Source organism: Myripristis murdjan, chromosome 23 (genome assembly GCF_902150065.1).
Source record: "Myripristis murdjan chromosome 23, fMyrMur1.1, whole genome shotgun sequence".
NCBI classification, from domain to species: Eukaryota; Metazoa; Chordata; class Actinopteri; order Holocentriformes; family Holocentridae; genus Myripristis; species Myripristis murdjan.
The window spans coordinates 6,403,258-6,419,019 of NC_044002.1; the positions used below are offsets into that span (position 1 = coordinate 6,403,258).

General features: G+C 45.5%; 1 protein-coding gene across 3 annotated transcripts; it reads left to right on the forward strand.

Annotated features, from left to right (window-relative positions):
* The first annotated feature begins 359 nt into the window (after positions 1-359).
* vezt (vezatin, adherens junctions transmembrane protein) lies at positions 360-14,746 on the forward strand. 3 transcript variants are annotated; one of them, XM_030046036.1, is made up of 12 exons: positions 360-557; positions 1,912-2,049; positions 5,685-5,774; positions 5,933-6,117; positions 6,776-7,060; positions 7,584-7,742; positions 9,242-9,389; positions 10,176-10,528; positions 11,434-11,627; positions 12,357-12,463; positions 12,686-12,893; positions 13,432-14,746. In XM_030046036.1, the coding sequence occupies exons 1-12, from the start codon at positions 522-524 to the stop codon at positions 14,019-14,021; spliced, it is 2,493 nt and encodes an 830-aa protein (XP_029901896.1). In that variant the 5' UTR covers positions 360-521; the 3' UTR covers positions 14,022-14,746. The 3 variants fall into 3 exon arrangements, with proteins under 3 accessions (XP_029901896.1, XP_029901898.1, XP_029901899.1); XM_030046038.1 differs by having other exon boundaries at positions 7,596-7,742; XM_030046039.1 differs by lacking the exon at positions 360-557 and adding an exon at positions 625-980.
* Positions 14,747-15,762: the final 1,016 nt, after the last annotated feature.

A 15,762-nucleotide genomic window follows, 5' to 3' on the forward strand; every position in this document is an offset into this window, starting at 1 on the left:
GTAAACTTCCGGTAACCATCTTTAAAATAAATTTCTTGCTGAGAAGAATGTGTTTTAAAACGTTTTTTGTTTTAAACACGCGCATACAAAGAAGACAGAAATGTTTTTAAAAATGTAATTTTTAGGTAAATAAATTAAAATGTACTATTTTTCAGTAGATGTCCTTTCACTGTACACGAGTGATAAAAATGGTTCTTTTATTTTAAAAGTAAAACAATCTGATTTCCGCCTGTGCTCCTGCTGTCTCTGGTTAGCTTGACCCAGCTGTGTTTCCTCCCCTTGCATACACCATCTCCGCCGCTAGGGGCTCGCTGGCCCTAAGCTCGAGCTGACTGTTCGGTCGCGAGGAAGCGGCGATTGGAAACAGGATTGTGGGAATTGTAGTTTTACGCCAAGTTTGGTTTGCGCAGCTAACAGCCGGCTAAATAACAGCAGCTTCAACTTCTCCACCGCTGTGCCTGCTTTTTCATCGCCTACAACTCCAGAATGCGAGACGGGCTGCGTATAGATGGCGGAGAGCAATGACTGAAGAGTTTGACGAAGATGTGGTATTTGAGGTTTGTCTTACTGGGTTTGTTTTGTGTTTGAAACTTGTAATGCTTTGTCATCCCACTCCAGTTCCGAGCTTGGTGTTGTGAATGGGCTTTCAGTGCTCGGGCTAATGTTAGCTATGTAAGTAGCTTAGCTCAGTGAGCCAGCATTTATGCTAACTTAGCTTCACACAAGGTGCAGTTTGCCCTGTTGCGGCGCGTTGTCAACAAATCCACATATTTGGCTGGTTGCTAGCGGTGTGACTGCCAAGTAGCTTTGGTGGTCATGCGAATGGCTGAGCTGGGGTTGTGTGCGTAATTGTTACTGGCGTTTCATCATTACTATAATAGAGCTGGGGCGGGGATGACCAGCCTCTATGCGTCGGTTCTGAAAGAGCACACACATCTGAATGGTGTCAACATGCGCTGTAACTTCGTCCGACAATGCAAGTGAGTACCTGGTGTGGCTGTTGATACATACAGACATATGTGGTGCGATGGGTGTGCATGGATGATAGTCAGCGTTACATCAGATGAATTACAGATCCACCTCTGCAGCTGTCCAGATGCACCAAGACACGCCAGGGATGCTCCGAGTAGCTCTGCTCTCCCAGAAGCACACAATCAGGAGCTGGCAGAGAACTGGGTCAGGCGTCCCTTGGTCAAATTGTAGCATGAAATGCTTTTATCTCCTCTCTGCTTATTTATCCTGGTGCAGAGCTTTCTTTGTTCTGGCGAAGAACTGAGATGTCTCAGTTTAGCTGAAAACAGTTAGATCACTGTGTACATTCCTTTGCCTGAAGACATAATTGTGGTAAGATACTTCTTTCTTTTTTTTTTTTTTTTACTGGAAGGAATAATTGCTCACACCATTTAGTGTTTCTTATTGACTGCAGTTATGGTTTCTGGCTTCCATGTAGAAAAGAAATGAGGGAGATTAAGGGTGTATGGCAAGGGTTAGATCAAGGTCTGTTGTTTTACACATTTATAAGTGACGAATACAGTCTTCTTCCCAGAGCAGAATAGAAAAGTATGAGAGAGGGAGGGAAGAATTGGTTTACCTTAGCAAAGGCAATGATCTGTTTTCTCACTGTCAGCGTTGTGACACCTCTGGATCGACACGAGGAAACTGGGGCAAAATCAGGATGAGTGTCAACTCAACCCGCAGCAGATTTATGTCCTAATCTCTACATTTTCTCTCTTTTCCTTCTCCTCTCCCTCCATCTGGCACCAACCTGTCTGTCTCTCACTCTTCACCTCTCCCCCCTCATCCATCAATCCTCAACCACTGCTTCATCTCCCTCATTCACTTTCCTTCTCTCTCTTTCTCTTTCCCTCTCCTTCTCTTCCCGCCTTTCTCTTTTGCTCTCTCTCTCTGCAGAACTCTCCTCTTTTCCACTACCTGCATGATCTAGGGCACACAGACTTTGAGGCATGTCCTACAGTATCACAGGAGGAGGAGTATGGCGGAGAAGAGGGAGATGCAACCTCTCATCAGGAAGCTCCCCAGAAGCCTTCAGTGAGTGACACCCCAGTATAACCCCACCCCCATCACACACACACCTTCCTCCCAGCACCATGAGAACACATCATTATTCTCACTTCACATATCACTGATGTGTAGCCCTACCCCGGGGCAGTGGGTGTTTGCCCCATGCAATCAGACAGAAAGCAATCAATTTGACTGTTGACTCAAAACAATAATGCGCATTGGCACACAATCTCACACATTCACACATAGAAATTTTGCACTCCGGTTAACATGGTTTCTTTGCTTGGATGAGACACTGTCGCCATGGCAAGAAGGGCTTTCCGCACACAGATCCAGGTATTTTGTGTTTATTTTCTACTGTGTTGTCTTTGCTCCATAATCACACGCTTTCCTTGACCTGAGCTGATATTACCTTTTAGCAAAATAGTGCTTTGGTGAATTCTTCCACGGCAAACGCTTCCTCTCATCTCTCTCTCTCCTTTGCTGTCCTGCTGTTGCTCTGATTGTACCAGAGATAGACCAAATGTGATTACATAGCCATACTCTGCTTTCTCTCTGACGTTGTTTTTGTCAGTGCCTGCCTTTGTGGGCATCTTCTCGGAAACTGTGTGTTGGAGGTATTAGGATATTCATGCCTATTTTTAATGGGCCTGTGTATGTACTGCGCATGTACAATTAAAGGATTAAAAGCATGAGCTCTGTTGCAGCCCTTGCTGAAGTCTGACAGTACATGAGCGCAGTTTTAGTGGGTCTATGAGTCAGCCGGACAAGCAATGTGTCCCGGGTAGCTCATGATCACATGATCTGGTCTACCCCCCTCTTGCATCGGGAAACAATGTTGTGTTTGCTTCATTCAGGAACTTTCCGTCCGTGTCATGCTTCCTCTCTGGGAGACTGTTATTCTAAGGAGTTGAGGAGAATGAGGGATTCGGATGAGACAGGAAAGCTTTAGGGTCGTCCCTCTGTGTCCAGCTTCCTGAAGCCCAGATACAGTCAGAGCCAGGACAAACACCTCATGCATGTGTGTGTGCTTCACTTAACTGAGACCACAGCCTCACAACATTACCAACAACAACTCACAGGGCCATTTGTAATGTAAGCATGTGGTATGACTGTTGACACTCGGGGTTTGGTTTGCTGGCTTTTTGTGATCTTGTCATATGAAAGAGTCTGTATGTTGACACTGATGTAGTTCAGAATGGCATAAGAATTAATCTGTAGGTACCAAGTCAATACCAAAATGCTGAAAACAATTGTTTTCACTTTTGTTCGACTTGATACCTCACTCTGTAACTCAGGGTTGCTTTTCTAAAGTAGCTTTAGCCTGTATGTTTACATATTGAAACACATAAAGTTGCAGTCTTGCGGCCAGGACTTTCAATCTCAGAGGGCTTTACATGCCCACAAGTTTATACAACAAACAGAACAGGAAGACACCCCTGACTTAATCCTCATAGTGGGCAAGAAAATAAGGAAGAAATCTTTAGAAAGACCACAGAGAGAGGAGACCCCTTCATGGCCAGACAGGTGTGCAACAGGTGCTGACCCAGTGAACAAGTTACAAACAATATAGTCATAATGAAAAGGAAGACAGACTGGTAGACAAAATAAGACAACAGAAGCAGCAGGGGGCCTCGGCTGAGGCAGCAGGGGGCCTCGACTGAGGCGGGCGGCCAGCCACAGCAGTACAGGGCGATGACTAGCTACAGAGCCGTGGCAACATCCTGGATGAGGGGGGTGACATGATGATGACAGGGTTATCATTTCAATGTAGCCTATAGTGTATATTTAAATACTTGAAACAAATAAAGTTTACGTATGTGGTGAATGAATAACATTGGGCCCTCCTTCAGCAACTGTGATATTCAGTTGAATTTCCTCGGATACATAAAATAATAATTCAAACTAAAAGGTGTGGCTGCCCTTCAAGGAGTAATGGGAATCAAATCCTTCATGTTTTTTTTTTTTTTTTTTTTTTTTTTTTTTATAATTTCATTGACAATTGTCTGTGTGTCTCAGATCACGTAGCTATAGCCTAGAGAATTGTTTTACCACATCATGACACCATTATTGAATCATTATTTAGTTGTTTTATCATCTACAGCAGGATAGATGATACACAGTAATCCTCAACTTGTGTAGATATTATGCCCAGAGGCCTGTGCAGAGGATTCCCCTTCTTCCGCATTGTAGCCAGCAGACAAGGGACCAGAGGCTGTTGTGTTCCCTGTGTGGTGCCAACAGAATACTAATGAGAGAGCGAGACTGGACCATGGACCAAGAAGTAAACTGTACTTAGTGAAGTGTGTCTGTGTTATGTTTATCTTAAAATAGCCTCGCAGGCTTCATATTTTAGAGAGATGAACACACAAGTAGAACTGTGGTATACTTTTGTTTCCCAGAGCTCTTACACACTGTCATTTGCATACACACACACACACACACACACTACACTTTTGGATGAGGGTGATGACCAGCATCGTGTGAATGCCTGGCCCTGCAGCTCAGCTTCCAATCAGTAATCAATATGGATGCGGCCTTTAGACTAATCACACTTGTGCTTTACCCCTCAGAGCAGGGTCAGTGTGCAGGCTGCCCAGTCTGGATCAATAGTTCCCTGCTTCCCCCATGGGCTGGAACACACAGACACACACATCTATATATCTAGATCTATCTAGATCTATCTATCTATCTATCTTTGCACACAGGATGCGGATGCTGCTGCTGTAAGAGAGCCTTTTTTCCCTAACAAAACATGTCATAGACGGAGCTGAACACTCTAAGCAGATTAGTGAATAGTAGGTCCTATTCATGGTTAGGCAACACAGCATTGGGGACTTTCTTAGGCTCTTAGCAATAGCTAGCAACACTTGCAACATTTTGAATTGCCTCAAGTTTGGAATGCACTGAAATGCCACTGCCTCTCAATTTGTCTTTGTGGTTTTTTTTGGACTGTCTAGATTGTTTACAGAGGGAGTCTCTTGTGCTGAGACTGGAGAGACTGACAGCTAGGAACTAGGAGAAGAGCTAAGAAGGGAGTGTGTGTGCGTGTGTGGTGGTGCTGCTGTCCAGTGAAAGCCTCATATCCCCTCTTCATTCTCCAGAACCATCAATCCTTCCTTTCCAACCGACAGCCATATCTTTTTGAAGTTACAGAATAAGCTTTAATGAGTTTCAGGGGCGCTGACAAATGGTGAGAAAATGGAAAACCATCAAACTTGCAGTTACAAGGTTTTTGTGTGACAGCAGTGCTGTGTAAGACTCCAGGGTGAGTGTTACAAACACACATTGCAGTTATTGTTGTTGGCTTGAAAGAGTTTGTTCCCTGGGATACTCCCTCTGGCTTGGTGTGTGTTTTGTGTGTGTGTTTGTGTGTGCGTGTGAATGCACACGCTTGTTATTGGATCTGGATTGCTGTAACGGGATGGGGGGGGGGCTATACTCGCGCTTTATTGCAATGCTGGAGGAAGCACAGTGCAATGATTGGAAAACGTGGATGAGTGATTGTGATATTTAGCCTGGAAGTCGTTCCAGTCTGGCAGCAGGCACCTTCACTGGGGCCATGGCAGGGCAGGAAATAATGAAATGTCATGTATACAACTGGAATGCAGCTCTTGCTTTATTAACTGAAGCATGACCCGCCCCCTTTGTGTGATTGACAGGGAGGACGCGTATGGAGACTGGTTGATGCCCTATGGCGGTGGAGTCCGGCTCACCACACCGCTGCATCTCATAAACTGGAGCAGCAATTGGTAGGTGTTAGAATGGAAATCAGAAACTAGTGCTGGAACCGAAAGTGATACTATAGTCTCCCTTTGTTTTATTTTTGTAGCAGTGTGTTCTCTTCAAGCTCTGATCCACTTTGTCTCTCTCTCTCTCTCTCTCTCTCTCTCCTCCTCCCTCCATGCAGGACTGTGTGTTTGGCCAGTACTCAGTGAGGTGCATTCTGGACCAGGATGTGTTATTACAGGAGGATGTGGAGCTGATCGAGCTGTTGGACCCCAGTTTGCTCACCCTGGGTTCCTCGCCCTCGGGCTCTCCCAGCCGAGCCAGCACCCTACCCAGACCAAGCCTCCTCGCCAGCCCCTCATTATGGTATGTTACCAGTGCAGACTCTCTCTCTCTCTCTCTCTCTCTCTCTCTCTCTCTCTCTCTCTCTCTCTCTCTCTTATTGCAGACTGCAGTTGCACCAACATGTTTTTAGAGGCTGATGCCAATAACTTGATATCATCCCACCCAGAACAGCTGATACTGATAAGCATTTTTACAAGACTTGGAATACAAATGCAGGTGCAAACCAGGTGAAGCTTCTCAGTCAGGCCCGTCTTATATCAAGTGTTGTTGTTTTTTTTTACACATAAAGCCTGCTTTTTAAAGCTGATACAGACTTTTTTAAACAGCCATTTTAACATGACATTGCAGAGTAAATACAGGTGTCACCAATGACATAATTAAGTTCTGTTTCAGTGTACAGGAGTCATTAGTAACACCTTTCTTAACCCTGCTATTCATGTCAAAGTGGCTGCAGTGCCAAAGGTCTACCTGCCGATACCAATAGTGTGCCGATATGTTGGTCCATCCCTACCTGGAATGCTAGGTGGAAGGAAGGAGCCAAAACAAGGAGGCAGTATCATTAAGACTGTTGTAATTAAATCATATCATTTCCAGCCCTTTACAGAAAGGAGCATCGAAAGTGTTAAATGATAATAGGCACACACTAGTTACACTGTTGACTCCGTCTCACCCCACACAGGGACATGGCTGGGCTGGTCGGCCTGGCTGCAGTGCTGCTGGGTCTGTGCTCTGTCTCCGAGGGAGTGTGGTCGCTGGCCGCGGCCCCATGGAGCCTGGCCCTGCTTGGCTGGGTGGGCCTGAGGGGCGCCCGCCTGTGGAGACAGGGGCGCATGCAGAGGGCCGTGCACACGCAGGCCACCCAGCTGCAGACTCTGGTGCACAACAGCAAGGCTCTGACGGGCCTGTCGCGCAAAGCCCTGCGCCTGGTGCAGGAGACCGAGGTCATCTCCAGAGGGTTCACCCTGTAAGTGTGCTCTTTTTATATCCACCTTCCCATCACCCTGCCACATAATGCAGACGCACTGCCACATTCTGCCATGTGTCTGACTGGTACTGCTTGACTCAGGTCTTTGTCAGCGATGTGCAAACTGTCAGTGAGCTTACCTTTCCAATTAGTGTCTCCATAGGCTCTTTATATCTTCATGTTAACACTTTCTAGCCACAACCTCTTGTGTCTGCATATTGTTCATCATATAGCTTTAGAGCCATATGGAGAGAAGTATTGTTTGTACCATTGATTGTATTTATTCAGCCACCGTGTAATGTAATGGCATGCCATACTGTGTCATTTACCTGTTAATGGCATGTTTCAACAGTCCCATGTAGTATACAGGACTGATTCATCCAAGTATGTTAGCGTGCACACCAGGGGCTTCACCCAACAAACGTCTCGTGTGTCGTCTTCAGCATTGTGGTGTTTGGTGTTGTGTGTGCTCCCCTGCCTTTCTGGGACGTCTGCACAGTTGTATCACGTTTCACTTGTCAAGTTTGCTCGACAGGGTGAGTGCGGCCAGCTCCTTTAGCAGGGCGGGGCCAGGCGCGGTGCCACGAGGCCAGCAGCTGATTGGACTGAGGAAGGCCTTGTACCGGGCACTCCGCTCAGCCTTTAGAGCCTCACGCAGAGCCACCTGTCACATGCTCAAGGCATATCCTTTACCTGGATGTAAAGACTTCTGACTTCCAGGATGTGTTCACACAGTTCTGCTGCTTTTGTGGGACAAAAGGGCTGACTTGACCACATTTTGTGCTGATAATGAAAAGCGGATTGCATGACACACACTTTATTTTCACAAGGACTCGCTGCAGTGCCTGCCACGCTCCCTTAAGATTACAAAAAGGGATAAGAATCGGCAGGAACCCCACAATAAGACACAATTCACAATACTTGGGTGCCAATTCAGTATGTATTGTGATTCAGTAATTATTACGATTCAATTATAAATTATTGTGAGATTTTCCATTTTTTAAAACCCTGGACTATGGAAAACAGCTGAATCATACTTTGAAAGATAACTACTGTGAGCATGTCAGGTAAATTTGCTTTGAGCTTTTAACATTTATTGCAGGCCTCAAGTCGTAAGCCAATCAGCAAAACAAAAAATAATACCACAATGCTGACCTGTCTGTGGCATAGTTTGCATAAAGCAGTGATTGAAAGTGTGCAGGTGTAGCATGAATCAGTTTTTTTTTCTTTCTTTCTTTAATTCCTCTGACCATAGGCTTAATTCCCACAATCTGTCACAAGTATTTTGCACCTTGAATGAAAAAACAAAATGTGGATAAGTGATCGATATAAAATTGCCAAACCTTTTCCCCCGTCCCTATCAAAGTACTAAATATTATTCTGGCTTTCAGTGGAACCCCCATGCTCATGCTGAGTGCCTGCATGATCAGTTTCTGGGAATTTGCTAACAGCCATCCCCAACTTTTCTTCTGCTGCTTTCATTTTCGCCTTGATTCCAATTTATTTGTTTATTTTTGTGTAAACTTTGAGTGACCTACATACTGTGAAACCCAGGCTCCTCTTGCTCCTTGCTGGTTTGGCAAATACAGAATACTCAGCATCGTGCAGCTTCCTCTAAAACATTCATCTGCTCTAAACTTTAGAACGCGTTCTGCTCTGCCTAAACAGATTTCACACCTAAAGTGCCTTTGCTTAGTGCCTGCTTTCCATCTGCCCTGGGGTTACTCTGCTTCGATTTTACACTAACAGTAGTCACTGGCACTTTGAGACAAATTGAGTAGTGTGCACGCAGCTTAAACCCCTTCTCAAATTGCAGGCATTGATATATCTGGAGGACGGAAGGGAAAGGCCTTGAGGGGAAAAAGTCTGATTGTGGTCTCGTGAGGTTAGCAGCACTGAGTAAGCAAGAAAAGAACTCTGATTCCTTGATGTTGTGGTTAGGAATCCCTGGAGCTTTTCTGAGGTCAATTAGAGTTGATACTTTGAAATCATTCAGAGGAATACACATGCCTCCAAAAATATGAAATGGCCTTTTGTAAACCAAGGTTTATGTCAGATGATCTTGGTTTTAAGCCTGAATTAAAACTGTTAATGTTTTATTTATGAAAGATCATGCCGTATTCTGTAGACAGACACAGATTTTTGTCACAGAGGTGCGATGGGTCCTTAACACCTCCCAACGTTCCCTCTGAACTCTGAGATCGACAACGTGACTAACTACGTGTCTGCGGTGCCTCTGAAGGAGCTGGGGCTTGGCCTGGGCATCGAGCATTTGGGTGATGAACAGGCGCAGGAGCTGACCGACGACTACAGCCTGCCTGCTCTGAAAGTAAGGCCTGACAGGGAGAAAACCAGCAGAGCAGGGCTGGGAGGAACAGAGAGTAGCAGTGACATGGAAACCTGCTAATGGTCCATTTATATGAATATGATCATAGCAGGATGGTTCCCAGCTTTATCAGCTGTCTTAATCCCCTCCATGGAAAATACAGTAACATAAGGCTTCTTAACTTGCTTGTTGTTGTTAGCAACTGATCCACTTCTAACAGGCTCATAGAAGCATCATTTATACAACAGCTCTTATATCTGCTGTATGTATGTATCTATGTAGTTATTTATTATATACGGTTTGTTGTATTTTATTTGCATTTTTTATAAAACACCAGTGAATTTGTCTTACAATAATAAAATCAGTATACATAACTGAATTAGGTCATACAACCTAATAACCTGAAGAAACCAGAAGTACCCTGTGTCATGTGATGCGACCAAAGTTAGTTTGGATATGGTCAGAGTTTTTACAGTTGTAGTGATAGTTTTAGAATTATCATTTCGCTTCCTTTTATTTGTTAAATGCTGCTTAGTGAAGGATATACTTTCTTTGGAGAGAATTATGTTTACCACAAGTGGTGAAGTTAAACAGACACATTAAGATACATGGACTGAGTTGAATGTGGCTCTTGAGATGAAAAAGACTGAAGGATGCAACACTCTGCATCTTAAAAACAATATCACAAAAAGGAATAACTATAAATATATAGTGAATAAGGGGTAGTGGACGTGCATGTAGGGTAGGTGATGATGTTCAGCTGCTGTCTGTTGGTGTCCCGTCCTGTAGATGCTGTTCCAGCTGTGGGTGGGACAGAGCTCTGAATGTTTCCGTCGACTGGCCCTCCTGCTGTCACCACGGCGACTACAGGAGACAGCCGAGGATGGGGCCAAAACTGAGCTCTCTCGTCCGCCCGCTCTGCACCGGTCCATCGCCTCGGTAACCGAGCCCCTCCATCACGCCCTGGCCAGTTGCCTGGGTGAGGTCCAGCGCAGCTATGACTTCCACCGCTACTTTGAGACCCAGCCGCGGACGACGGGCTCCGACAGGGTGGGCCGAGCCAGGGAGAAGTGCCGAGAGCTCAATACCCTGCACACCTCCATCCGCAGCCTCCAGCTGCACCTCAAGGCCTTGCTCAGCGAGTGAGACACACACACACACACACACACACACACACATATACACACATATATACACACACACACGCCCTGGCCGGCTTCAATCTGTGCCTCCAATATGATGAACTTTAAATGATCCACTTTGAGGAAAATGGGTAGTTGAGACAGCAAAGTAATAATAATAGGATACAGAAAAGAAAATTTGAATGTATTCATGTATAATGAATAATAGCTAAAGATTTTCCTTATGATCCATTATTTTTTTTTATTAAATTATTGATACATTTATATATGTGTGGACAGTAACCTTTGAATATAACAGTAGGCAGCCATATGATTAGAATGCACTAACGAGAAATGTGATTGAAGGCTGTGACAAATATATGAAATTACAGCATGTAGGCACAGCATGCAAAATAACAATAGGTTATAATGAAAAAGAGAAACATGAATGAAAAATATGGACAATTTAAAATACACCAAGAACATGAAATGTATGCAGCATGAAAAAATACATCAAGTATATCAAATGGAAAGCACAAGAACTTGGAGAAAACAAATATGAATATACAACTTATACAACCGAATTCATATATTGACACTTTGAGGTAAATGAGGACAAGAGCCGTTAATCTCTTAGTGTTTTGTTCATATGGAATCTGTAACATAGAAATGACAAGCAAATAAGTTAGAGAGGCATTTTGAGCCCTGAGGCAACCGATTTGCCTGTGCCAAAAGGGCTGCAGCTCAGTATCAGGACCCGTCTCTCGTTTGTTCAGCTCACTCCAATCCTCTGAATGTTGCATAACATGGCAACCTGCACTGAATTGACCCCGCTAAACCGAAACGACGGCAATTCAGAAATGGTTCCTGCGCAGAGCATTTTGAATTCCCGCCGTCAACGTTTACCCTCCCCTCTGTGTGGCCAGGATGATCATCCTGGAGGACGACCTGGAGAAGCTGATGGTGTCCAAGGAGGCGGTGGAGCTGACCTGCGAGGGCTACCAGGAGCTCAGCGAGCGTCTGCATCAGCTGCAGCCGCACATGCAGGCCAGCACCGGCTGCTGGGAGGACACCGTGAGCCAGGTGGAACGCATGCTGAGACGGGCCAACGCCTGCCCCGGTGAGCACGGTGGAACACAAGATAATGTCGAAAGGTTCAACCATAACAACAATAACAATAGCAACTGTACACATACCATAAATAACAGTAGTATCCATAACAACAAACAGTAACTGTAACAATACAAACAATTTCATAAGAACAATACTACTCAGCCACTGTAATAATTGTGATATTAATGGCTATATCTGTAAAAAGCATAAACAAGCTACCACTATAAAAACAACAAAACAGCGACAATAACAAGATATACTCTTCTGATAACGTCACTCACATAGTGACCTGCCATGGAGCATCCTGGCGGCTCAGCGGATTAAGGAACTTTCCACATCGTGGGCTCAATCCTCGCTCCGTCTTCACTTCATGTCATCCCATTTTCTCCCTCATCTCCGTCTGTGGTCTAATGAAGCAGAACACACCATAAAATATATATATGAAACAGAATAGTGACACCCCCCGCATTCAGTGGTCTGTCGGTTTCCACAGTTACAGCGGGGCTATTTTTAGTGTGGACTTCCTCCTCCCTCTGCCCTGCCTCAAGACTTATTCCCAGTCAGGGAGGAAGTAGCTCCTTCAGAATATAGGACAAGAAACAGACCAGGAGAGAGAGGGAGGCAGCCACCAGAGGGGGGACAACACTATGACCTAGTTTCATTGTAAGCTGAGCTCTAATGCTGTGTTGAGTTTTTGTGTTTTGTGCAACGACTTAAGTCCGTGTCATCCTTGTAGGTAATGCAGAGGGTCTGGCACAGTGCGCTCCTCCCATGCCACAGGTTCCAATCTCTCCTCCATCCTACCCCTTGATCCTGGACAGGGACCCTGTGCCAGAGGAGCTGGTATGTTGCCATGTCCATTTGTGTCTCTGTGGTCTCATTTCCACCTCTGGAGCCTGTCTCACAAAGCTGCCTGCCACCTGTTTGAGTTAGGAAGGAGTTGGATTGGAGACACACAGCTTTCCACATTTTCCGTTCATGTCTCTGGTCGCCTCTGGAAATGTTTCGTTTGTTAATGCCAGGTGGAAAAGGTGATCAAACACTTGCGCTGTTCTGTTTGACCAGGAGTGGGAGGCCTACGTGTCGGACTCAGACTCGGATGGCGAAGGCAGAGGTTCCTGGTGCGACATGTTGTCACCGGAGGAACGGGAACGTCAGCGCCGAGAGAGGGAGGAGTCCCGTCGTGTCCTGTCAGAGCTCAAAGCTGTGCTGGGCTTCCGGGCGTCCGAAGGGGAGAGGATGAAGTGGAAGCAGCTGCTCTTCAACGACCAAGGTCTGCGCTAAGCCGCGTGGTCTCTCCACAGTGATGATGTCAAGACAATGACATTGGGGTTTGAAGGCCAATGCTGATATTTTAGGATTGATGCTGCAGATAGGTTATATTTAGTGTCATTTTCAAATTAACCATTTTCATGCCAAAAAAATAAACTTTTATGTGTTTGCCCAAGAATTTTATTACCAAAGCCTCTGAGTTTTAGACTGAGACAGCTTAAACTCTACTCGGCATTTCAGGAAGATGATGATGATGATGATTATGATGATTATGCACATAAGTGATAAACACATTTGTTCATATTTTGTGGATTCAGATGAAAATGTTGCATTTGAGTCAGGTCAGAACAGCCAATGTAGTGTGCAATTATACAAAAATAAGTTATGAAAGACACTTTTATATCTGTCATTTCAGGGGTGGACGACACTGACTGGTCCATATCTGATTTTTTTATTTATTTTTTTAACAAAAGGCCAGTATCAGCAAACCAGTATATTTCTCTAATTCTCAATGACATATTTGTTCCTCTTTGTTCCAGCTGCTGTGCCGCCTTCGGCTCTCAATGAGAATTCAGAGCCTTCCTCTGCCTCTAAGCCATCAGACGCTCCAACTTCTGCGGGCTCAACAGAGAGTGGTGCTGAAGAGGGAAACCACCTCTCCGAACACACTCCAGGAAACGTCAGGGAAGAGGAGGAAGGAAAGGAAGGAAGTATGAGGGTTGACCCCTCCCCGGAGCCGGTGACAGAGTTCAGCTGTGGCCTGGAGCAGGGGGAGGGCATGCTGGGAGGAACTTCAGCTGTCACAGACTCTGCAGGAGGGGGGAAATCTGAGCTCTACCAGTACGATGGGCTGGCCGAGGAGGGGGAGGCGGGGCAGAACGGGCTGGACTGCCTCCTGAGGCCCCGAATCCCAGCCGTCTCCGTGATGGACAGACTGACAGAGATGCACGGCTCCGAGGCTCTCAGCTTCAGCTCTGCGCTCGCTGCCCAGGTAGCGGCTCGCTCACACACTCTCATCCACATGACGGAGCAGACGTTTGGAGATGACGACGAGGACGAGGAAGAGGAAGAAGAGGAGGAGGAGGAGGAGGAAGAGAAGGACAGCAGGCAAATCCCTAAGAAGGACTAGAATGTAAAACCCGCTGCTTTAACCAAGCACTGAGCAGAGACTGTCTTTATGTCTGATTGTCTGGGTGTCTTTTATTGATGGGTCTCTGTTACATCTTAACTATTTTGGTGTGGAGAACTTTCCAGTCGCACCACTCTCCATCACCGATCCGTCCATGTCCTGTGTTACCCACAATTCCTACTGCTCTATTGCTGTTCAAACTCAGGTATCAGAACCACTATAACAAAATATGACCTTACAGTGTACGGTCGGAAGACCAGAATGTCGACGTTTACTTGGCCAATCATCCACATGGTGTATATTGTTCACACTCATTTAAAAGCTGTTTGAGCTGAGAAACTTCATTTTAAGCAGAGGTTTGACAATTGCTCGGCCTTCACATTTAAGAAATGTGTAATGACTAGAATTATTTGGAAAGAGAATGATTTTAATTGCAGTTTTCCCATGCGGATTCGTAAATCAACACACTCCCGATTCAGTTTTTCCCTTGAAGTCAGGCGCTGGATGAGTGAGTGGGTGCTGTGCAGGTTGGGAGTGTCCTTTTAGATGAGCAGAATTCCCATACAATGCAAATCTCTGGGGAAAAAAGCTGAACACAACACCACCACTGAACTCGGCTGACCTCAACTTACAGGTAGACACACACACACGCTTAAAAAAAAAAAAAAAAAAAGCACTGATAAAGGCAAGGGGCTGCACTGCAAGGATAGGAAGTGTAGTGCTATTTTTACCATCAGCGTGTTATTTTTGTCCAGTCCTCTCTGCTCAGCGTGGCTCAGAACAGACACAATGGGGTGATGGTGATGTGGACGCATATTCAGCCATGTACTCACAATCCTATTCAGAATAAAACATTTGGAATCGAATTTATCCGAACACTGTTGTCTTGTATCTAGGAACAATCCGTGGAGACTTCACCGGTCCTGTCGGCATCTGTGTTTACAGGGGGCATGCTCAGTGGAACGGCCAGGAGGCCCCATTCCGATTTGACACTTTATAGACTCGAGTTGCATTGCGGACGGCATGAATGAATTGCACTGCTGTGAGGTTTAAAATCAAATGCCATACCTGTACGGGTATAGTAACAAAGACGAGGATGAATAAATCAATATTTTGTCTCATCTGAGGGTGATCTATAACCTTGTGTTTCAAATAAAGTTATCACAAGTGATCCCTGATGTGTGCCCCGCCCTTATCCTCCCTGTCTTTCTTGTCACCATGTCTGCCTTGCCCCGGCCCCTGTGCACCCTTTGGGATGAGGTCTACCCCCTCCTGCATTTCATATGTGAAATAAAATGCCATTCTGGAAGTGTTCGGGTGTTCGGCGTATCCTTCACTCTCCTCTGACACAGGGCTCACGTTTCATAGTCCAACTCTGATCCCCGGGGGGGAAAAAAAAGACAGGGCAAAGTCGGGGTGAAGAGGTGAGGGTCAGGCTAGTGTAAGAGTTACTTGATATCTTTTGTGGGGTCCTGCATTTGTCTGACCTGCAACAGCTGCTGCTTCCCTTTGAACAGTTTCTGCTTCTTGTTTGCTTGGGAAACTGAACTCCAGGATCAGACTTAACATGAACATGCCCCCAGTTCTGAGCTAAGCCTGGGTTTTATTACATATGAGAAGAGGAGCAGCATTTTTCAATAACTGTGGCTTAGTGATTTAAGCATGGCACTAAAACTGTCAGGGTAAGGGGTTTGATCCTCACACTGAGGCCACCAATGGTGAAAATGTATACACTCACAGT

Bases quoted from the DNA above. Each gene is read 5' to 3' on its own strand.
- vezt (XM_030046036.1), top strand. From the start codon at position 522: ATGACTGAAGAGTTTGACGAAGATGTGGTATTTGAG. The intron at 6,118-6,775 runs GTATGTTACCAG...CACCCCACACAG, and splicing joins CTCGCCAGCCCCTCATTATG to GGACATGGCTGGGCTGGTCG. The intron at 7,743-9,241 runs ATATCCTTTACC...ACACCTCCCAAC, and splicing joins ACCTGTCACATGCTCAAGGC to GTTCCCTCTGAACTCTGAGA.